Consider the following 24,184-nt stretch of genomic DNA (forward strand, 5'->3'; position numbering starts at 1 on the left):
TGTACAGTTTAACCTTTTCCTATGGTAGACAGTCTTGTTTATTGATATTAAGCATCACTTTTTACCAGCGGGGCAGAAATGGAAGTCAGAACAAACTCAGACACAAACAGTCTAATTTTTACACAATGTCTTTATTTATTTTTTCTCTAATTACAGACTCATGGGTTAAAAATAAAATTAAAAAAAGCAAAACATTTGTTCAAACCCACTCCCTCTTTTCAAAAAAAGAAAAAGTCTCCACACAAACCCCCACCCCTGAAGTTCCCCACCCTAAAATAACAGCTCCGGCCCACTCCAATTATTAAATTAATACTCAATGCCGTTAGCTTGTCGGCCTTCCTCAGAGAAGCCGTGGCTGCACTGCGCGTCGTCAGAGAAAGGGGGGGGGGGGGGCTTAAGGTCAGCGCTGTACACCCCCTGAAAAACACCCTCGTCTCTGGTCCTGCCTTCCTCACTCTCACGCAGACTCGCCTGCCACTCCGCTAAGTTGGCGTCAGCTCTCTGAATATAAATCATGTGTTGGGTTGGCTGCCTGTTAACGTGTGTGTGTTGTGTGTGTGTGTGTGTGTGTCCTCTGTGTGTCCTCTGTGTGTCGAAGTGTGAAAGGGTCTAAAAGCATCATCAGCGTTTGCTGTTGTAGTAAATGCCCCCCGCGGCAGGCCTGTGGTCGCCCTGCCCCCCTCCCCCCCACACGGACAGGATGGGGTGAGTGTGCATAGCGGGAGCAGAGAGAGAGAGAGACGCTGCAGAGACAGTGGGGGGGGCCTGCGCCACTTGGGGAGGGGTCGTCAGCCTCCACTGGTCCTGAAACCTGAAACGACAAGAAGTGGTCTAATATACAGAGAGAGGACGGGGGAGGGGAGGGGGGGAAGACGGGAGACAAGGATCACAGAGGAGGGGAGGGGAGAAGGGGGATGGAGGGGGGGGGGTGCACGAAAATAAAAACATCGATGCCTGTCAAATGAATAAAACGAGCTGTGGCCATGCCTGAGTTGGAGGTGACAATATGGACGAGCGGCGGGGAGGGGAGGGGGGGGTCAGCAGGAAGACCCCACCCACGAAAAAAAAAAAAAACTAAGCATTTACAATCCCACTGAACACTGAGGGTCCATCACTGTCCAGAGAAAAAACACAATCCATGGTGTGATGAGCCAAACAGCAGGGCAGGGGGGAGAAAAAGCATGAGTTATAAAATGCAGCAGGGGTAAGGGGTGAGGCAGACACAAAGGGGGGGTTCGGGGATGGGTAGGTAATGATATACTCCAAACCACAAACTTAAAAACACAACATATATCCTGGCTGAGTGGAAGTTTCACATGTGTACGGTACATTAAAAAACATAACAGTTGATTTTCTTGTTGCCCCACCCCCCCCCCCACATGTTTTTTTTTTTTTTTTTTCGTTTTTTTTGGTGGTGGTGGAGGGTGAGTGGGTGGGCTGTGTTGGTGATGGTGTGAAAGCAGGAGGTCACAGCCAGACCAAAGGAGACACATCTGCAGCCTGAGATACCACCATCTTCTCTGCCCCCACATGCCCCGCCTCCCACTCCCCTCCCTCAAAACCAACAGAAAACAAACGAGCCACCGTTTCCTCTCCCCAATGGCCAACTGATACCTTACCAGGGGTGACGCACCAACCTCCGCACACGCACGCTCACACACAATCGCACACTGCGGCCAGTCAGTCTCTCTGTCCAGGAGAGCTTTTTTTTTTTTATTCCTTTTTTTTGTCTTTTTTTTTTCTCTCTTCTGGGATTCTCTTCTTTTATTGTTGGGGACTTTTCTCATATTGTGTGTGTGTGCGAGTGTTTTTTTTTTTTGTTTAAATGGGAACAGAGAGGGGAGAGGGTTGATAGTATGGGAGTGTTGGGAGGGGGGGGGTGTTTAGTAAGGGGAATACCACGATGTTGTTCGCCCTCGGCCCCTGGAAAAGAGAGAGAAAAAGAGGGTGAGTTTTTTTTTTCTGGTTGGCTTAAGAAGACTGACACCAATTTCCTGGTGTGATATATGTGTGTGAGATTGTGGCCAGAGAAAGAGTCTGCAAACTGAAGGGGAAAAAATATATTTATATATTTCAATATGACAGTGTTCACAATTAATATATCGACATACCATGTTAACGGTATTGACAAGGAGTGGACTAAAGTGCTGAAAGAAGCTGAAAGCAGCTTTGTCAAGAGAGAAAAAGTGTTTAATTTCCAGATATTGGAATAATCATTAGTGTGTGGGTGTGAGGGGACAGCAAAGGCACTTTCTCTCCCTCTTTCTCTCTCTCTGTGTGCGAGAGCCGCCTCTGGGGTCACTGTGGGGAAAGACCTTGAGGACAAACAGCACCACACATGCCCCCAGCAAGACACGGTGCACATACATACACACCGACACACAGTTGACAATTTGGGGGACTCACAACTGCAGCATTATTATTTACACTCACAACACTGCCTTGCACACATCTCCTCTTCCTCACTCACACACACACACAAACACACCATTCAGTGGCAACGAACAGAAAAAAGGCCACACTGGGACTGAAGCCTGTGGTTGTCAGTCTAGATGCTGAGGTCAGGCTGCAGTAATGAACCCTCGTTTCTGGGAGTGAACGCTGTAAAGGTGAATCTGGGTTGGAGTATGTGTGTGTGGGAGGGGGTTATGTACATGCAAGGACATACACTCTACGTAAGCACAGGAAGGCAAAGATATTCTGCATCGTGTACGTTTTCTGGCTCATGTCAAAATCTCGAATTTCCATAGTGTATACTTGGGAAGATGACAATAAGGATGTGAATCAATGCAAAGCTGGAGACAGAGGCCAATTTCTGAGGTGCAAATTATAATAAATGACTTGATTTAGCTTTCAGTCAAGGTGCAAGGTGTTAAGTGCTTCCCTAAGCCCATTAATACTATTCAATCTATGAAATCTTCCCAAGCTCACAATGGGTCATTGCAAAGATTTTGTGATATTCTTCAACATGGATGTGTTCCAACAAGACAAGGCACACGTGAAAAGTGTTATTTGGTTCAGATCTGAGCATGATTCTGTTCAGCTGCAGCAGTCCTGAGAAGACGAGGGATGAATTCCTAATGTAGCAGCCAGACTGCTCCTCTGCAAGATGTGACCAAGGCCACTTAGGGTGGAACAACTCTCTGCCTGCTACTCTGTAGGTGATTAGAACATATTAGCCAATGCTGTATGATAATACAGACACACATTGTGCTTATCTGTGATACACTTAAGGGTGTTTTCTATGATTATTAATACAGTTGTATCACTTTTGGCAACAACAAATATTTCACAACCTCGGAACTGCCATGTTCCATCTGACTGACTGCAATTTACTCATCAACATCTTGAACTGTTAATATGCATGGTTTTTGCCACTCATTATATTAACATAACTGCACACATAACCTAGCACACCAACCAACAACTTAAAGCCGTTAAAGGAAAATGCAAAGAATGCTTTACGCTGATAAACTACACATGACTATCAGTTCTTTAAGCTTCTGCAGATTTGATGTAGTATTAACAACCCTTTAGCTTCCCCACATATCTGTGTGCGTTGTCCTGCCGCTCAGCAGCGAGTACACTGGCAGGGTTAGGGCTTCTTGGTATGTGGGGGGGGGCGGGGGCCGAGCGCACAGAGTGATTAGAGAGATTCTGACCTTGAGGTTCAGACACTTTCTCACACAAAGGAATGAACAGAGATGTAACCATTTCTCAGGTTACATCTCCAAATGTAACCCGTTACAGGCAGTCTTGCTGAAATGGGAATTAATTGCACAAATACTAGTAAGAAGCATGGGAATAACTTAAAAGAAAAATACACAAGCTAAAATAATTAGAATAAATAGCTGCTCGTCAGAAGAACTTGGCATACTGTCTTCAAGACTGAAATACAGATCTCTGTATGAAGCGCTTTCCAAAAGAACTGCTGCAGCATCTTTTCCTGGAATATCCTCTGTTGGACATTAAGATTGAAGCATCAGCCAAGGCAAAAGGTTCCAGATGCGTAGCAGGGTGGATCAAATCAGAATCTCTCGATCTCAAAGCTCAGTGCGTGTGTAGGGAAGCTGGCATGCTGATCAACGTGTTTGGCGCCACACCTCCTCAGTTATGGAGTTACCATTGACATTCTTTGTAGCCTGGATTTATTCCTGCTTTCAATGACTGGCAACATTTTACAGTAAAAGGGACAGCAGATTACCTTGTTCCTTATGTCAGATTTAGAAACTGCAGTTAATAGTTGACTGCCAGGTGTTTTTATCATCTCATGCTGTGAACGTTTTAAGTTATACTGGCCTTGCAGTAGAAATGAAGACTACAAAAGACTCTCAGGGTCTCACTGCAGAGGTCTAAATCACAGCCTAACCCAACACTATGTAGAAAGCCACCCTGTGCACAACACCAGGCTAACTGTGGGTCAACATGGATCACAGTAATGGCATTACGAACACACTATTGATGGGATGGAGCAAACAATTGCCACAATTCCTCCGTAGAGAAAGCAAAGCTAAGGGTCACAGTACTGACTAAAATGATTGATCATTCCTTTGCTATAAAAAGGATCCAATTACAAATGACATCCCATATTTCCAAAAGACATTAGCATAAGAAGCAGCTGCCGGAGTTTTAGCAGCATCTTTCTGTTGTCGATTAATTACCGAAGAATGGGCACTGACCCGACTTAGTTCCAACTAATGCAGAGTGTATGTACAGCCTGGGATGAACAAACTGATGTGCACAGAGTTGAGATGTTATATGTGATGTGGCATGCAATGAGCCCCGTAGTCCCACAACCGTTGTGATTTCTAAACCCACCGCATGTACCTGTGTTTCTATTAAAGTCTCCAAAACAATCTATATAGTTGAAGGCAGGCTTGAATTTGATTTAGGTTCCAGTTTGCGGACACTACAAACAATGGCGAACTAATAAAATATTTTATAAATGTATATTGTAACATTATATACTTCCTCATTGTGTTATTGTTTTTAAATACAAGCAGAATACTTTTGAACCATTAAAGGAAAATCTAAGTAGCTGTAGAATAGCAGCCTTATCTGAGTTTCATTTTTTCTGTCTGTACAACAAATAAATATCTACAGGTCTATGTAAATCATTTTGCCCTCCTGGCTGGTCATGATAGTCTGCCTCGTTCGTCCTGTCCTTTGAGAAGCTAACAGTGAGTGAGGTGCAGTGCATGTAGTGTTCTCCCAGGGTCTCAGAAGAGAGGTGTCTCGGCGTGAGCTCACCTGAAGGCCCGGCCTCTGCCTCTGGGTGGTGTGTATCCACTGTAATAGCGCGCCCTCGACGAGAAGCTTCCTCCTCCTCCGCCGCCTCCACCTCCTCCTCCGCCACCGCCGCCTCCACGTGACCGGAACCGAGCCCGTGGAAAGCCGCGGTCTGTGGTGCTGATGCCAGGTCTGTTTGTTCTCTTAGCGCCCACCTGAGGAGCGGGGATTCAGCAGGAGTTACAAAAATGAATGTGACCTTAAAAAACAGATTTTTAGGAACACTGCTAAAATTCCTGATTATTATTGAGGTTTATCTCAACTCGGAAAAAAAAATTCACAACTGTCTTGTTTCCGTCTTGGAAATACAAGATATATTAAGGTTTCTGTGGTTTGCAGTTCCAGTCAGGTGCCGCTTTGGCAAAGGCATATAAAGCCATTCCATTCACTGTTCACCCAGTGTCAATATAGGTCAACTATTTTGTTGATGTAGTCACGGTTACTTCGGCTACAATATATTGAGTTCAACAATTCACAAGATAAAGTTACAGTTTTTAGAACACAAGGGATAAACATGCTTAGGCTCATTTAAGAGAAAATGAAAGTAACCGCGAATGTCTTGTTTCCCTTTCACAGCGTTCACACTTGTCATTACAACCTTAAACTGCTGAAATCTCAATGAGCGAATCTTACCTTTATCTGCCTTCCTCTAAAAAGGGACTCATCCAAAGCCATGGCTGTCCTAACAGACTCTTTGTCTGCAAACTCAATATAGGCAAACCTGAAGAAAACACAAAAAGATTAATCAACTGGATGTGGAAAACTTGATTTGCTTCATCTTTGATAAATAGTAGAATAAATGGGATCTCAGTTGTCTTCACTTGAATCTATGTTTATTAAAACACCAATTTGACACCAAGACTTGGTACAGCATGTATGTGTGGATGGTTATAACAAAAACATTGCACTTAGCTCTATTTGCTAACCTAGATTCTTGAATAATCACTGCGTGTGGGAGGAACAGTGTCCGTACCCATTGGACCATTTCTAATTTATGTCATTGGAGTCCGAACATCTCTGAGGTCTTTATCTCTACATCCAGACACCCAAAACATCCTCCCATTGAACATGTGAAAAGGACTCTGCGGCCCAAACACAAATGCTGAAGCGGTGCTTTTGTGTGATTCTTTGTAAAGAAACTCACTTTTAGTAATCCGTCCAGTAACTAATTGATTTGTCATGAAAATTGCCATGACTGTTAGTTAAAAATAATACTTATGGACTTGATAGAATTAACTCGTTTTTCAAGGTTATCACAAATATCTGAAAGATGTATTAAACTCTGAATAAATGAGTTTGAATAAAGCAATCTCTTGTGATCTAATGCAAACAGTTTAATGAAAAATGTATGATGTCAGCAACGGATACCAGATTTGTGTTATCTGCTCAAAAAAAATGTAAACAAAAAGTAAAAGTGAAAGCGCCACTCACAAAATGCTGTCAGTTGTTCAAATCTGGTCCCAGCGAAACATTACTGTTGAGCCCTGGCTTTTTTTTAACAAAAGCAATCACATTCAACCATCCAGCTTTATTGAAACTTCATGATTTGTATAGATACTTAATGAGAAGGAAAAAAAGCTGTCTACCCAGAGCAGTTTTTTTCCCCCTCTGCCAACGGCGTGACTTTGGTGTATTTGATATACAACTTGGGATCCACCCCTCCACTGATTCAAACACTGCATTATGAGAGACACAGTATTATGATGGCGTGTTACCCTTTGGGATGCCCTGTGTATTTGTCACATAGGATGGTGACTCTGTTTACTGAACCGCAGCCATGAAAGTGAGCCTCGAGCTCTTCTGCCGTGGCACCATAGTCCACCTGCAGAAAGACGAGATAAAAGGTTAGACACCAAAAGAGCTGCATCACCACTTCTTAAGCATATGCACATATCATCAAGATTCATTTTTCATAAGGATATGCTTCATCGTGGCCATTTTGTGTGCTAGTCTTTAAGGCATATCCACAAATCTTTTACATTTACAGACTGATATAAACTAGGTCAAATGTTAAAAATGGATAACAAAAACTCTACACATCATCAAATCGAGCCCAAATACATTCATTGTTTTTTAAGTGTTATTAGAAATGAGAATATGAATATCTTCTAGAGTTCAGTTACTCCTTTATACACAGCTTTGACTCATTCTATGGCATGCAGCCCTAAAATGGTTTGTGTGTAAGGGGCACCAGTGTTTAGCTACCTAAAGGAAATACTAGAGAAGTATATGGGCTCCATTGATTTAGGACACTGTAAATAAAACAATTGTTGCCAGGGTGCTTCCCGCAGCTTTATGGCAGAGTAGCAAAGAGAAAACCATTTACCAGAACACCCACTGGGGACAGAGTGAAAGACCCAAACAATGCTCTTGGGAGTCATTTTCTAGCAAGAAAGGGGCTGTGAATACAGCTTGAGCTACCACCACCTAATTCCAATTAAGCATTTGCTAGAGGAAGGACACACAATCAGCGCCATCAACCAGCCAACTGTGGGTATAACATGAACGTGGCTAATACATTTGCATCACTCTTAAGTCATGATTATCTGTCAAAACCATTAGAATTGATTTTCCGTGATTTCATAAGTTGCAACAGAAAATGTGGCCAAAATGGCATCTAAACGGGACCATTACTTACGTTTCCGACGTAAATAGATCTGCCATCTGCTTCCATCTTTTCCTCGATGGACATGATGACAGGGCCGACTGCACAGGGGAAAGAAGGGAAAACAAAACTTTATATTTTAAGTGCATTTACAATGTTAGGTCCATCAGACTTAAGTCCATTATCTGAAATTGGTGTAGGGTTCAAAGTGATTTTTAAAATGTTGTTTCAAGACTATTTGTGAAGTACTGCATTTTCCCCTATTCACTACCATTCTCTCTGATGTTTGCATTTCTGCAGCATTATCAAACCTTTAAAGATACAAATTGATCTGCAAGTTGTGCATCAAGTAATTGATGCACAACATTTGTATGGAAACAGCCTTCAAATAGCAGACTCGGGCTATGCTATTACACTACTCTACTGTATTATTAAATCAAGTGTACCGCTAAGAGAGAAACAAACAGGCTTCATTTAACAAAGCCATGCATCAAATATAGATTTAGATGTCAAACCTAACAAAGGTACATGCGGAGGGATTAATCACAGCTTTGTACACTCCAATAATAAATAAGTGCATATCTTAACACACGTTAAAATGTTAAAACTGTAAATTGGGGTTACAGGCTGAAGAGGATTCAATAGTTTAATTTCTTATGAGAGTATTGTGATGTTCTTTCATTATTTTGACATGCATTTATTTGACCGTAGGGGAGAAATTGAACATGTGGACAGATTTGGAGAGGGAAGAGGCTTCCCAACTTACAAAAACACACACAAACGAACCTGGTGGGGGGCTGAGATTCATCTGTTTCTCCACCTCGTTCTGGAGCTCCTTCAGCTTCTCTGCCTCTTCCTCCATCTCTCTCACCCGGGCTTTGATTGCCTCCAGCTCCTGCAACACAGACAAATCCATCAGTTCATTGTGAGTTATTACAAGTGTCGTTATCACTTGATATAGTGGATGATAAAGGTATGCTACAGGGAAGTGGAGGTGCGGCGTTAGACAACCAAAATGTCCAACTATTAGTAAATCCAGGTAATAATAGTCTGATTGAATCATAATGAAACCAGTGTAACTGTTAGCTGCAGCCCTGCAGGAAGATGGCAGAGGAGAAGGAGATGCTGCACATGTGAAAGTGATGCTGCAGTCCTAACATGACCTCGATCTAAAGAGAACCAAGTATGTGCACTGATTCTGCCCAACTATAACATTTGAACATAAGTAAATCATACCAATTCCAGTACATCATTTAAGGCAATGAAAAAATGTGTACATATGCACTATACATAAAAGTGAATATGGGCCCTTTTTCTCTCAGTTATAAATACAATATTTCTGGCTGACATGTCTATGGGTTCATGCACGTGATAGACATTTGCATTTAATTTATGTTGACAGGGAACATGTCAATCGATAACTAATGTATGTGCTGCAGCTCTGATACAACTGAAATTCAATTAGTCTTTTAGGAAACTCAGCTGGAAATATATTTGGGCCAGAGACGCTGATGAGGTCTGAGGAATAAAGACATTGTGGAACCCACAAAACAATCACTGAAAAAAGAAATATTCCTATAGTAAACTGAGAGATGTCCTCACGTGGGAGTGGACCCCCTGTCCAACAGTGGTGCACTGCAGCACTGTGGGATTCAGTCCAGCTCCATCTAGGCCTGAGCTGACAGGATGTGTAATGTAAAGGCTCTTTGTACAGCAGGGTGCAGTGACACAGACACCCATATAAAAAGCAAGGTATTTTCACTAAAGGAGAGTGGGGGGGCTGCAGAGTGCACCACATTCACACTGCATGTGATGTACCCTATCATTTCTTAGCTATCCACCCTTTAGCCACATGCATGTGGAGATCATGGAAGAGGGGAAGTAATCCACCTACACGGAAAGATTGTATAAAAAACCAGCAACAAGACACCTTGGGTCTTATTTTAGTTGTCGCATATTCAGTGGAAGCTCATCCAGTCCCCTCCCTTTTCTCAGGCTTGCAAAACATTGAAGGATGCAAACCCAGCCCCTCAAATACCGCAACCCCTGCTTCTGCGTTGCATGCTGCGCTCTCACTGCCCAACAGACAGCAGTGCAACATCAAAACCCACCTGGGCATGCTGCAAATACATAATCATGGATTGTGCACGAGTCTGCAGGTGATGAAAAAAAGAATAGGCAGCCTGACTTATTTTTTCATAATTGATCTTGTGTCCAACTGATGCCAATACCAACCATCTGACAATGAATGACAGCGATGACCAGGCAGGTGCATGTCTGTCTCCACCCCAGCTTTGTTAAAATGAGCTAGCCTGATAGCATGTCAGGCTCCTGTTATGGCAAAATAATCTAGCTAGCAGGTTTAAAGTAGTTGAAGGTGAACAGCCACATTTTATATCGTGAGTACGGTTGACATGTCCCTTGGTCATTTTAGCTGCAGCACTTAATACTGGAGCTTGTGATAAGCGAATGTTAGCCTGCTGATGCTATGCCAATTGCGTGTGCACACACCGGTTTTTTGTAATGCAGCAGCAGCCTGCACAACTGGGGAAATACAAATATAAAATAAATCATTACCGTAAGCAGGTCGCCTTCTCAAGCAGGTAGACTCGCTCAGCGGCGGCTAATGGAGACGGCCTGTCCTACCCTCGCCCCTGAATGTCTCCTGCATCTCCGTTTCACATTTTTTGAGACGAGGATTCCCCCCCTCAACAGCTCGAGCTGCTCCCTGGCGCAGAGAAACTAGCGCTGCTGTTGCGCCAAGATGGCTGCCGACACAACGCATGTCACCACCCATTTCTACTGCACTGCGTGAACCACAATGGTGGTCAATATAGACATGGCGATAGCAGTAACGCACAACGCATGTGACCCAATATTCGTGGACTAAATTGACATATGTATCGCTGCTTTCACTACCTAACTTACTACGCTTTTGCCATACCGTAACCCGGTAACCATGTGCGCTCTCACAGTTGAAACAATGCCCTTCACTTACCGGGTCTTCAATCGAGGCCTCCCCCTCTTCTAACCCCGGTTCTTCATCACCGACTCCCGGGTCTTCCAGCTCGGGATGTCCGGGGTCTGAATCTAGTAGAGATTCCTCCGCCAGTCCGTTACCGAACTCCGCCATCGTTCCAACTGTACCGACGCTCCTCGTGGCCAAACCAACGTTGCAGGCCCCTACTCACGCGCAAGGGGGTAGTGAGCGGGGCGGCGGAAAGAAAAAAAACGGCGGAAAACGCCGCTTAGTAAAGTTAAAATTGGGATTAAAATGCTAGCTACAGTTCCAGCCACCACTCAAACAGCACCCCACGATGAAAAATAACTGCTATTTCACTCGATACCTTTAAGCATAAGTCCTAATTAACGTCAGAGAACCTAGTTTATTTACTTAAATGAGTGTATAAAAAAGGCGAGTAGTCTACGCGGAGCGGCGGCGTCCCTTCAGTTCAGAAATGGAAGCCGGGGGCGGAGTCATGTATCACTGCGGGCGTAAAACTCTCAATCCTATTGGTCGATGCATTATTCTGGACGTTCCTTTTTTTATGTCTGCCGCGTTCCTATTGGATAGTCAAGCAGGATTTTCCGGTTCCCAAATAGCATGTGTGCTTTTAATTGGATTAGGTTTCTGTCATTCATATTGGTTTCGGTGGTTCGTGAACTGGCAAGGCAAATAAATTCCAGGCACACTGTGTGTAGACTGTAGAGTCATATCAATTGTCTCCTCCAGTGTGACCTGAGTGACCTTTATTTGAAATATGCCCCTCTTGTAAATGTACTTTTTTTATATATTATTAATTTAAACCATCAAAAAAGTACAGATAAAAGCCCCAATCGCACTGCAGTCAGACAGATACACTTGTTGTTCAACTGATTTTATTTCTTTTTCTGTATATCAAAGAAAGCATAATGGAGACCAAACACAAAAAAGGCAGGTACAAGTGAGGAGGAGAAAAAATAAGCTTAATCAAAAATCTAACACCACTGCCACTATTATTGTTCAATATTAGAGGAATACCATATTGTTTTTGAGCAAAAAGGTGGCATTAAAACCATTATGGATCAATAATAATCAAAAAACAGTGATGAGTAGTAATGAAAAATCGTATAAGTAGTAGTACAGTTATAACAATAGTGATAATCAAAGTGACAATGAAACATAAGAGAGTAAAAAGCAGATCTCCATAAAAACCTATCTAGTTTGGACAGTGCAACACCGTGTCTGTGTGTGTGCGTTTGTGAAATCCCAGTCTTGAAGCTAAAGCACTCCAGTCCAGTTGCTTGACACACAAGATACAGTTTCCAACAGGAGTACAAATTATTACTCATGAAAGGACATTGTTACCATCCTGGTTTCAAAAACCACACCAAGTGACTTTAATGTCGTGTAAATGGCTGTGTTCATTTGAAATGTCTGTAGCTTGTGCAAAAATTGTGGACTAGTGCAAGTGTCAAGCTGTTGGATGTCCTTTACAGTTTGCATTTACAAACACCTCTCCTGCTCTCTGTCGACCTCAAGATTGCTTTTTGGTTTTTGAATGACAGAAAGCGAAGGAAGGATTACTTTGGAATATCAGTTATTTTTTTAATATATTTCTTTACAAAAGTTCATGTTTTAATTTTGCATTTTGTTAAAACTATCAATAGTAACATTAATATACAACTTAAATTGAAGGAAAACATCTTTAGTATGTTATGTGTCCTTCAACACAGCACCATAGCTCTCAGTCAACACGTTTAATGTTTCCCAATTTGCTTTCAAGATTTGAGTATCCGTTAGTCCCTTAAGGATACTAGTAATACCCAACTTTCTCCCTTGTTATGGTTTCCAAATATAAGAACTCATGTCACAGAATTACATGACCAGAATTAGTAACTCTTTGTATCAAAACAGAACAAAACACGTGGGGAACAAAGTATGGGAAACAGCCCATTTCAAGCCCTGTTATATAATATTTCTAGAGGCTTGGCTTTTGACCTAAATAAAACAATCTGTTACATCAGTTTTTAATTGCTTCTATTGGCTTTTGTATAAATATTGAAGTAAATAAAATGAGTACTTAAATTTCCTGTCTTATGCACAGTATTCATGGCAAAGAAAACCTTAAATTCATTAAATTGGTCTGACCCTCCAGGCCAGGTGAGGAGGAAATCAATTCACTACTATTATACGAAGATCACCTGGGCTTAAATTCATATACCTGGGGGTGTTTCTTCTTAAGGCTGTCAAATTTCTAACGCACCCACAGTTGGTGAAAACATTTATTTTCCCCAACAAGTTTGAAGAGCTGCATTTCAAAATGAACTATATACCATTGGGAGGGAAAGGGAAATCCACAGGATCAAAGAAATGTGTTGCAAAAACAAGATAGTTGGTAGTTATGTAATTATAGTCCTTGGCCAAGAGTGCTGAAAACTTTAGAGGCGGAATTTGCTATGTTCTAGGTACAGAATGGCATTGAGATGTTTCCCCCCACCCCCCCAATAATAATAATATAAAAGCCTTTTGGAACAGAGCTCTTCATGTACATATCCAGGTCTGCTTCTTGTACAATATTATAGTCACACCTAAAGAAGGTTTTATTAGACTAGCAAAAATCAATTTATCTCACGTGATTTATATTAAGGCATCCAACATGCATTTATGTATCTTTCCATAAAAGACACTTGCATTAGAATGCTTAAAAACATTTCAAACTAGGTAAAATGTGTCAAAAGTGCGATATGCCGAGACTTTCCTCAGCCTCTCTTTTTGCCCTGTCTATTTGGATTGTCATGAAAACTGCTAACATGTAAATGGGGACAATTCAAAAGCCCTATTCTCTCTAAAGTACCTATTTTTTTTTTATCCCAATGAATGGACACAACACTCTTCAGATCACACTTCTGTAGCAAATAAAAAAAGGTGACAGTCAATACCACTTCTTGCTCTCCCAATGGTTCAGTCCAGTCATATTATATCCAAGCATTCTTTGCCCTAGAAGTGAACGTAGGCATGAGAAAAACAATTCCACAGGAGAAAACTGGGAGTTATTTATGCAAGTTTTTCACGTTATTATCCCAAAAAGTTTCCGGGCCTATCGTCAAATGGCCACTTGCAAACAGGAAACACTTTTGCATCCGTCTTTAGGTTAGCAAAGTTCAAGCATGGCAAAGTTGAGTGCCTTTACAAATCATAGGAAGGTAATTGAATTAAGGTAATATATAACCACAGGAGTAGGACCAAACATGTTTGGATAAAGTGAGTGAGGATTGAGATGAGTTCATCACTTGTAAGACAGCATCTGAGTGAGTGTGAAGCAGCATGGAAAGAGTTTGCTGTTGTATTTGATTCCAGGTGAAGTCTTTAGATTAACGGAGTTCGAGTCGGTGAAGGTTGAGCAAGGGATAGTGGGTGCTGGGGGAGCTAGTTTTTCAAAAACTAAAGAATATTAGCTCTCGAGGATTAGTGCTCAAATTTTATTAAAATCTGAGGAGCCCAAATGGGTCCAAGAATAGTCAGTGTGCAGACCAATCCTGATCTGAGTCTTTAACTGTTGCTGGTGGCCGTGGGTGGAGGCGAATCGATAACCATCTCCCCTCCCGAGCTGGTTAGCGGAGTGGACTGAGGGACCTGCGAGCCGGTGCCATTCTTGTTGACCAGCGTCGTCGGCTGGCCAAAGTTAGTGGTTCTCAGGGTTGCAAGATGACGTGGGGAGAAGACGTGTGCCCTCGCTGCTGCCCGGGATTCAAAGGAGATGCTGCAGGCGTCACATCGGCCTGTGAGAGTCTCCTTCGGCCCTGGCTGACCCGCCACTGGGGAAGCTGGAGATTCAGTAACGGTCAGCTGAACTGGTTTCGGAAGAATGGGACGATTGGCTTTGAGAGCGTTGTACTGCAGGTAGCTTCCCGAGCTCATGTCTACTTTTCCACCTGACAGAGGAGACTGGGAATGGAAAAGGAAACACAAGAATACGTTTAATGTCACATCTTTTTTAATTCAAATTGGGGCTTGAAGCAACCAGCTGACATTGAAGCCCTCTATCATTTCTACACACAGAATTCTGCAATGTTACCTTTTAGAAATGACTTGTTTTCATAATGTGAAATGTGTGTGTTTCCAATTGTTTGACAACTTCAAACTAAGCAAAATTTGTATAAAAATTAAATTAAAAAAAGTCAGTTTTGGTAAGAGTATTACTAAACTAGATTAGCAACACTGAGTGACAGCAGTAGAGTACTTCAGGCTTATAAACATTTTGCTTTCAGATGAAGAAAACACAGAAAAACACTTGAAACGAGCAGTGCCGGGTCCTTGAAATTAAATTCTCAATATCAATATGAATATTGAACCTATATGGGAAATGTATGTCACATCTGCTACACATCACAAAGCTTTAAATGTGTAGGACAACAACTTTAATTATTTTTAATAAAAATCTACTTGAAATCTCTCATTTATTATTTATTTTATTTTAAATTTATTGTAAAACAATAACAGTGAGTGCACCACAATATGCCCGTCCCCTGCACTGTTGCAACCTCCAGCAAGGTTATGTTGAATCGTTGTTTACTCTGCTGTACCACGTATTGCTCATTTGGGGTCATTCAAGTTTTTCTAAGACTTACTGAAAGTCAATATCTGATAATAGATATTGCCCAGCTTTAGAATGAAAAAAGGTGCACAGCAGCAATGGGATAGCACGTTTCTTGTTCTCAGTGACCTACATTACATTACTCTATAAACAATGATATTGTATCAAAGACCTTGAAAAATACTGTACAGATACTACGTCTCCTTGCCCACTTACCATTTTCTCTTGCTGCAGCCTCCAGCGCTTCTCCTTGGCTCTTGTGTTTTGAAACCAGATCTGCACCACCTTGAGCGGCAGGTTGAGCTCGGTGCCGATGGCCTCACACTCCATCGCATTAGGGTGGGCGCAGGTCTCGTAGCAGGACTGCAGTATGGACAGCTGTAGGCAGGACAGGTGTGTGCGTGGCCTTCGGCTGGAGTGAAATTTGCTTTCCGTCGGGCTTGATATAGCTAGGACCGGGGTGGAGGGGCTGGCCACTTTGGCAGAGATGGGGGTATTGGGGCTAACTGGTGCAATGCTGGGGGTGGGAGGAGGGGGAATGGTACGAGGAGACGAGTGTTTCGGAAGAGCCAGCTGTTCTCGTGATAAAGTGTTGATCTTAATGGGAACCTTGGGGGTCCAGTAGCTGAGCCCGTTCTGTTTTTGTGGCACCACTGTCGTGGCGGGGGGCCTGTTGTTGATGAGGACGGTGGGCAGCTTGGGCACCATGCGGTTAGTGGTTCCTGGCCCAGAACCCATCTCAATGTCATTGTCCCTCTCATCGTCCGTCTTTTCTTCTTCGCTCTCGTCTTCTAGCTTTCTTTTCTGGACCGGTCTTGGTGCAATGGGGATTGGATCCTTGGGTGGGGATAAAAGGACAGGCGTGATCATTTTGGGTGCAACTTTGACCATGGTGACGTTGCTGGTGGTTTGGAGCTTGGTCTTTGGCACTGCAGAAGCACTGCTGCTCACAGGAGAGACTGTGGTAGAGGAAACTAAGGAAACTTCCCTAGGCTTGATAGGAACTGGGCATATTTTTTTCCCCACAACAGGGTTGGCCAGCTCCTTTACTGGCTCTCTCTCCGTCTTAATGAGGGTGCGCACAATAGGAGTAGTTGTGATGCACCCAGTATTATTTGGAGCAGGTTTGTTGGAGAAAATGGGTTTGGAAAGAGGCCAGGTAAACTTGATTAGAGGTTTTCCAACCGCTGCCAGCGTCCCATCACTGATGAATCGGACCTCGCCCTTTCGTTCCCTGGCCCTCATGTTCTGGAACCAAATCTGGACAACCTTCTTTGGAAGGTGGACCCATTCTGAAATTTGTTCAAACTCATGTTTCCCAGGATTCGGGTCTTTGAAATAGCAGCCATACAGAATGTCAAGTTGTTCAGCTTGAATGATGGTTCTTGAACGTCGCATATCCCGATACCTTTTGCCTTTGGACTTCCTCTGCTGCTGATCCTGCTCCCTCTCCTTTTCTCTCTCTCTTTCCAATAGTGTGGCATTCATTTTCTCTGCTGCTCTCATGTAGATACTAGACTTTGACATGTTATAGTTTATCAGACTCATGCCGTTGGAGGACATGGAATTAATAGGTTCAGGTTTCACCTGGACTACTACCAGACCTTTGGAGGTTGGCCTCAAGCCAAGGCCATCCAGCAGTTGTCCCTTTTGTGCTGCAATTTTATCAGCCAGAGATGATGAGGAAGAGGCAGATTTTGAGTTATTTTTTCCCATGCTGAGATCCAGGGCGGACTCACAGTCACCACCATTAGACAGGTAGTGGGAAGTTTGGCTGTGTGATGAGAGGGAAGGCGAGAGAAGGGAGCTGGAGAAGCGTGTAATTGTCGGTGGGTTAGGGAACAGGGGTAACTTGCACCCATCAAGCAGTGTAGGAGTAAGAGAGAGGACATAGGGGCTGAGGAACTGAGTAGAAAAAGGAGCAAGGGACAGGGGAAGTGAGTGGAGGGCACTGGTTGGAATTTCAGCGTGGGACTGTGAACCTGGAGGATCCCCTTGGGCCTCCAACTCAAGATCAACATCAGAGTCCTGTCTCTCCTTTTTCACCTCCACCTGATCAAACTCCCCCTTCAGTTTTTTTCTTTTTGCCCTTGGACCCCCTTCATTCTCCTCATTTTCATACTCATCCTCTGCATCAGATAGAAACACGGTTGTAGAGCGCAAAACCTTTCCTCCAACCCCCACTTCGGACTGTCCGTCTTTAGCAGGGCTCTCAGGGCCCCCCCTTAAAGATCCATTCTGACTTTCCTCATCAGACACAATGATGGAGGTGTACACCTCATTTTCTGAGTCCGAAGTGAGACAGGAATCCCCCCGACCTCTCCTTCCCAAATTCCTCTGTCTGCGTTTCCCTCCTGTTCTAGACAAATCCATCGCGTGGCTACCTGATGGTTCAATATCATCTTCTGCTATTACCAGTGAGCTCTCCTCGTCATCATAGTCATTGTCTGAACTTTGGGAATGCCTTGTAAATCCTGCCAAGCGTTGCAGGTGTTGTAAGCCTGTGGCCCTCTGCCTTTGTTTTAGATGTCTGGCTTGGCTCAACCACCTACGTACGTCTTCCTCAGAAAGCCCTACTTCTCTGCCCAGCGCCTCACAGTCCTCACGGGGAGGACTTGCAGCATCAGCCTCACTGCGTGACTCAAAAAACGCCCAGAGAACCTCCGACTGGAACTCTGACAGCACTGGAAGGTCTGCATAAATGAATCTCATTTCATTACAATGGCCTCGAGTTCGGTTCTTCGTTAAGGCAATTGTGTTTGGGCTGGATTTTGGGGTGCCAAGAGAGCCACAAGGGCTAGTGCCAGATTGTGATTTTTGAGGGGTAGAATCAGGGCTAAGTGTAAGATTTAAATTTAAAGGACTTAGGCTTGAGTTGCTGGCCACAGATGCAGAAGGCGAGAGATTCTTATTGCGGAGGCTCTTGTCTGTGCCCACTGGGGAGAGATTCAGGCTAGCGTCTTTATCACCTTCCAGGTCCAACTGATTAGTCGAGCTGTCTCCATCTGTTGTGCTATCTCTATGTGCCTTTCCATTGTCTTCCTTATTATCAACCTTCACTTTGACTTCTATATTGGGACACTGTGCAGATTTGTTACGGTCCTCTGTAATCAGGCTATTGCTGTCCTTGATCTGATCCGAGCCATTCTCTTCAACTGTCGCATCACTGTCCAGCTCTTCTTGTTCTTTCTCACACTTTATAGTCTGTTTTTGCTCTTCCAGGCAGGGCTGCATGTTTGTTTGAACTCCTGCAGAGGGCCACAGGTTTTGTAAGCTGTTAAGTCTTTGAGTTAGGAGAGCCTGCTGTGCTATGCTCAGACCTACAAATGGCAGACACTGGGTTAGGAGCTGGCCTTGCTGGTTCTCTTGGTGCTGCTGGGTTTGGGCTTGGAGCCCATTCAAGATCAAGGGCAGGACCATTTGAGGCTGAGGCACGAGCTGAGGCACGGCGGCACCAGGAACAGCACCAGCTGCAAACAGGGAGGGGAGGAGAGAGTGCGGGAGGTTGTTGGGGCTAGATGTGAGGAGGGTGAGAAAGGCTGAGACTGCCTGAGCTGAGGCCACAGGGGAGCTGAGGAGGGAGGGAGCTACTTGAGACGCTTGAAGCTGCTCTCCCTCTTTTGTAGTAGTCACCATTAAGGTCCCAGGAGCAGCACAGTTGGTGGTGGTAACTAACTGACTGGTTCCACTTCCAGATGTGGTCACTACAGTGTTTAAAACACCGGTGGTGGTTCCTCCCAAACTAGCAGTGGCAACTGCGCTTTTTGCATTTCTGCTACGGGTCTGGTGCAAGACAGATTTCATATGGCTCTCAAGGGTGATGGCATGATTGTAAGAGACGTGACATGTAGCACACTGGTAGGGTTTGTATAATACATATGGCCGAGAAAGGAAAGGAAACGAGGAAGCCGGGGGATCGAGGTCCCCACCTTGTTTTGCAGGGCCTTTTGTCATCCTCTGAATGTGGGATGCAGAGTTGTAATGAACTTTCAAGGCAGTTTTGCCGGGAAAAGTTTCCTGACAGGCATTGCATTTGAATGACTGGGTGTTATTTTCAGCTTGCACACCATTTTTAACTGAATTGTCCCTAGTGTCTGGGATTTCTGTGTTTTCAGTTGTATTTTGCTGTTTGGCTCCTGGGAGTTGATTTCCCTCCTCTTCTGGCACTGACTCAGCGTCGCCTCCCTCCGGTTCCGTTATTCTCCCTTCCTCCATCTCTTTGTCTCCGGGCGTCTGGGTGGCGTCTGAACTCTCACTAGATTGGCAGGGATCTGCGCTGACTTCAGCGTGCTTCAGTTGGGAAGATTCAGCACCTGATGAAAATAAAAACACATGTTTCATTTGTATGTTCTAGTAAGCTGAGGTCTAACAGAACAAACAAAAATACAGGACAGAATACAAGTTATCCGGCTCATCAACCTTTTAACCCACATTATCTGCAAGTTTTCATTGTCAATGCTTGTCCTTGGCTTTTATTTATATACTTTTGAATTGTCACAACCCAATTAAAGAGCCACACATATCTATATTATAGAAATCCAGTGAGAGTAATTAGGGTTTAGCTGGATTAAAAAAAGGTTGGTAATTACAGTGTTATTATAAGAACATAAAGAAAACCATGCATGTGTGTTACTACAGTGCTCAATGATGCCATGATTTCAAAGTATTTTTCACACTCACCTGAAGACTTAAGATCACTTTTGTTTCCTTCTCCTCTACTGGAACCCTGTTTTATAACAGCCTGTTGGAAGAAAATGAAAGGGAGTGTCAGCAAAATTCCCATAGCAAACCTAACTAACGGTTCCTTTCAGATGAGCTAAATGCTGTGTGGCTTTTGAGCAGCACAACATTTGGGCGGGACTCATTGATGTGCGGTTATATTACACATAGCAAGATTGGCAACTCTTTAATTTATAAATTACCCTAAAGGCATAAATTAAGAGGTCTTTGATCATTTCATCCACCAATGACATTCCTTCTATTTCTTTACATTTAACGTGCCAAATTGTCCTCCACCCATCGCAAATAGTGTGTTAATTGCAGTGATAATTTGATCTCTACTCAACCAATAGTTTTAACACTCATTCAAACAATGAAACAATCAAAATAACTTTGACTTTTTGGAGGGAAACGTGTCCTGTCAATCTGCATAAATAAGTGATTAACAGAAACAACCCAGTCCCCATTCACACTAATTAATAGAGAAGTAATGATTAGGTAACTAATCGGTAGTCAATGGACAGAAGATTCTTTCTTTAGCCACTATTTGGATAATCCATTAATACTTAAAGTACATTTACATTATAGTTTAGGATTGACAAAACATTTAAAAGACATCATCTTTGAATAACTGTGAGGGACATTTTTCACTATTTCTGACAAGATTATTAATTGAAAAACTTTCCTGATTGTATGAAAAAATATATATATATAAAAAGTAAATATAAAATTGTTGGGCTGAGGAAAGTTTAATTAAAAATGTAAAAGACCATTTATGACTATTTTGTTCAAATTACAGCTTTAACAAAACACTAAGATGTGAATATTAATGTGCACTAAACTATGTAAATATGGTAACGTCCTAGGATAAACATTTTTGTTAAATAAAAATGTCAAATGCATAGCCTTTATGTAACCAATCTTACTTGTGTCTCTCAAACAAGGGGACAAATAAGGTTATCCGTATGTCTGAGGGATCGTTTTGTATCCAACATAAAATATACAACATAGGGAGGACAAAGTAACAGAAACAAATTAACATACAGTACATCAGCAGTGAGTACTTATTTGGTAAAGCTCATATGTTTTATAAAAGTTAGTTTAAAGGTCGTTGACAATCTGTGACCACTGTTCGTCTTTGCTAATGCAGTTTTCCTTATCACATCATTTCTATTTACTGCAGAGCTACAGCATTGCAATGCATGTGATATTTGGTCCAACCCCTGTATATCAGACAGCAACAAGTGCGCTCATTAAACATTACGCATTTATTTTATGTACAACCCAAAGTAATTAGGAAGGAGACTAGGCTGCCCGGGCATACTTACAATGTCCAGCAGATTGTCGACACAAGATGGAAGTACGCTGTGTTGCTCAGTGAGATGTAGAGACAGGCAGGATCTGTTGGGTTGCCCTTTTTGGCACAGGGGGCACAGCCACTCAGCCACTCCATTGCTTTCAGTGCTAAATGTCTCTCCAGACTCCTCCTGACAAGAAAGGAAGTACAAAGATGATGTTAAGGAATGCTACACTTTCTGAGTCTGTTCTTATTATTCATCACAATTGAAGAATAAAAAAAAAGAAGAAGAAAACAAGATCAGAAAAAGAGTAGCATCCCAAAAAGATAAAGGCAAACCATTGTGATAAATATATATAATGTAACAAGCGTTTTAACTATTGGAACCAACAATCTGAGGCAATTTACCATAGCCTTCAATAGGTATGCCGTGTCCCTTTTACCAGTAAAACTATTCCTAAATCAGTATTTCATTAGTAAAAAGGTCTTTGAAGTTTCATTCAACATTAACTTTGTTGTTTAGGGAGGTTCCCAACACTTAGTCTTCAATGACCGTGTCAAATTACACAATAATGCAATCGTTTAAATGACATCTTTGTCATGTAAATTAGTACCCACCTAATGCTTTCAGAAGGGTTTACATTGCACCTTTGAGAATTCTAAATACTAGACTGATTAATAAGGCTTTGAAATCAATCTCACATTCAGCAAACTAATGCATCACATTTACAGGACATTTGGAGTAACGCTCAATCCAGATCATAACATGCACTGCTTGACAACTACGAGTACACAGTCCGTGGAAACACTTATTTCCCCCCAGTTTTGAACAAGTAACGTGGCCAATATATTAAATATGATCTGAAGCTCGACGTGCGTAATCAAATAACTGTTACTCCCTCCCACGCAGTTATAAGGAAGTCAAAATAGACCACTGGTCTGGATTTCACCACGCAGCTTTGATGTATTTTTCTGCAAGCTTTCATGATCCAAGATGCAACCAAGACAGCAATCCTCGCCCATGAGCAGAAATACCAACACAGCTACAAAGCTCACTTCCTCGTCATGCCAATTAGCAAGCTAGCAGGGTAATATGAGCAGATAATGTTTCGAAAAGTCTATATCTGCGGTTTATATCGTGTCTAAAAGCTCCTCAAGTCGAGTTTCAGATTTGAAAGCCAAGATATAATAACCAGTTTGACATATCTCTGCTCATAGTTGGCCAATTAATGAGCAGTCTAATTAGCTATGCCGAACAGCGATGAATCAATTAGCTAGCAAGCTAACGTGAGGTTTAGAAGCCCCCCTGTAACGTCGCATTACAGTCGTGTTTCTACAAATGCTGGTTAGCTGTTAGTTTACTGAAAATAACACCGCAGTGATAGCCAGACACTTCTCAGAAACTGCAAAACACAGTACCGTCGCATGCATAATGTCGCTCTCGTTTGAGCCCAGACGGTCATTACATTAATAAACAGCTAAACAGCTAATAACAGTCGTGTCACTTTGCTAGCTAGCCTGTTAGCAGAGATAATTAACCGCTCCTCAAACTGTCTCCAACTGGCTGCTCTCCGCAAACTCTGCCTGGTCCAGGTGGGAACTGCAGCTCCGATACACCGAGTTCACCCAGGATACAAAATACTCTCACTAGCGCTGATCAAAAACCTCGGCCTCGAGTTATTTCCTTACCCCTCTGATTGTGGGCTGACAGTCGGGTATGTAGTGTTACTCCGCCCGCCGCCTGCTGCTCAACAGCGCAAATTGAGGCCTAGTCGGACTAAAGCCATTTAATTAATGAACGTGGGCTCCGTTTACAGATGTGTTAGAAAACACTCGCTCCCCCTCCTCCCTCGCCGCCCAGCAGACCCCCTTTTGACGCGTCCTAGCGCTCAAATTCATACCATAAATACTTACGGTGCAACACATGGCCATTTAAACTATAATTTTAACAGATTCGAGCCGTAATTGGCGAACGAATTAAACGCTGAAAAGCTACTTGAAGCGGATTACGTGCGCCGCGGTCGCCTCGACGATGGGGGTAGTGTAGGGAGGCGAAGAGAGAGACGGGAGGCAGAAAAAAGTTTGGATTTAATGTTGGATTCTATATGGGATCGGATTAGTATGGGGCACGATCCGTCGTTTGCTCGATCCTCTATCAGTCGCAGGCCACTCTCCCCGTTCAAATCAGCACAATTAACCGATCGCGAAAGACGTTTAATTAAGTTCAGAGCAATTAGCTAATGCGTTTTTACCTGCATGGTCGCCGCTCCAGCACGCACACACACACACGCTTCCTCCGTGGCTCCTCAGAACTGAAAAGTTTTCTTGCCTGCCCTCCCTCTCTCTCTCTCTCCCTCCCTCTCTCTCTTTCTCTCTCTCTCTCTCTCTCTCTCTCCTGTTCTCCCCCTCCCTTCATTCGCCCTATCCCTCTCTCCTTCCCCTCTTCCCTATAGTAAACAGACCACAGCTCCCCCCAAGGCTGATTGCTGACATTCAGAAGGGGACAGCTATCAAATCCCTTATGTAACCCCGCAGATATTAGAGAGTATTAATGAATCCTGAATTAATAATTTAGCAATAAAGAGAAGGCATGAAAAAATGCATGATATATTTTTTTCCCAAAAAGTGTGTCGATGCCTAGATTACACTGAATCTTCCCTCTTTTTTACATTAAAAGGTGAATAAAAAATGAGTCCC

The 24,184-nt window shown here is 43.0% G+C and overlaps 2 protein-coding genes across 4 annotated transcripts; both read right to left on the reverse strand.

Annotated features, from left to right (window-relative positions):
• Nucleotides 1-112: 112 nt before the first annotated feature.
• On the reverse strand, nucleotides 113-11,359 carry pabpn1 (poly(A) binding protein, nuclear 1). Of its 2 annotated transcripts, none has more exons than XM_034132625.1 (7): nucleotides 10,893-11,359; nucleotides 8,681-8,789; nucleotides 7,928-7,995; nucleotides 7,005-7,111; nucleotides 5,923-6,010; nucleotides 5,251-5,444; nucleotides 113-811 (listed from the first exon to the last, which is right to left on the reverse strand). In XM_034132625.1, the coding sequence occupies exons 1-7, from the start codon at nucleotides 11,025-11,027 to the stop codon at nucleotides 622-624; spliced, it is 891 nt and encodes a 296-aa protein (XP_033988516.1). In that variant the 5' UTR covers nucleotides 11,028-11,359; the 3' UTR covers nucleotides 113-621. The 2 variants fall into 2 exon arrangements, with proteins under 2 accessions (XP_033988516.1, XP_033988515.1); XM_034132624.1 differs by having other exon boundaries at nucleotides 113-1,923.
• A 397-nt stretch (nucleotides 11,360-11,756) lies between these two features.
• zfhx2 (zinc finger homeobox 2) lies at nucleotides 11,757-23,908 on the reverse strand. Of its 2 annotated transcripts, none has more exons than XM_034132389.1 (5): nucleotides 23,740-23,908; nucleotides 21,519-21,677; nucleotides 20,152-20,212; nucleotides 15,688-19,784; nucleotides 11,757-14,822 (listed from the first exon to the last, which is right to left on the reverse strand). In XM_034132389.1, the coding sequence occupies exons 1-5, from the start codon at nucleotides 23,743-23,745 to the stop codon at nucleotides 14,427-14,429; spliced, it is 4,719 nt and encodes a 1,572-aa protein (XP_033988280.1). In that variant the 5' UTR covers nucleotides 23,746-23,908; the 3' UTR covers nucleotides 11,757-14,426. The 2 variants fall into 2 exon arrangements, with proteins under 2 accessions (XP_033988280.1, XP_033988281.1); XM_034132390.1 differs by lacking the exon at nucleotides 23,740-23,908 and adding an exon at nucleotides 23,177-23,361.
• Nucleotides 23,909-24,184: the final 276 nt, after the last annotated feature.

The sequence above is a fragment of the Trematomus bernacchii genome, unplaced genomic scaffold, assembly GCF_902827165.1.
Source record: "Trematomus bernacchii unplaced genomic scaffold, fTreBer1.1, whole genome shotgun sequence".
NCBI classification, from domain to species: domain Eukaryota; kingdom Metazoa; phylum Chordata; class Actinopteri; order Perciformes; family Nototheniidae; genus Trematomus; species Trematomus bernacchii.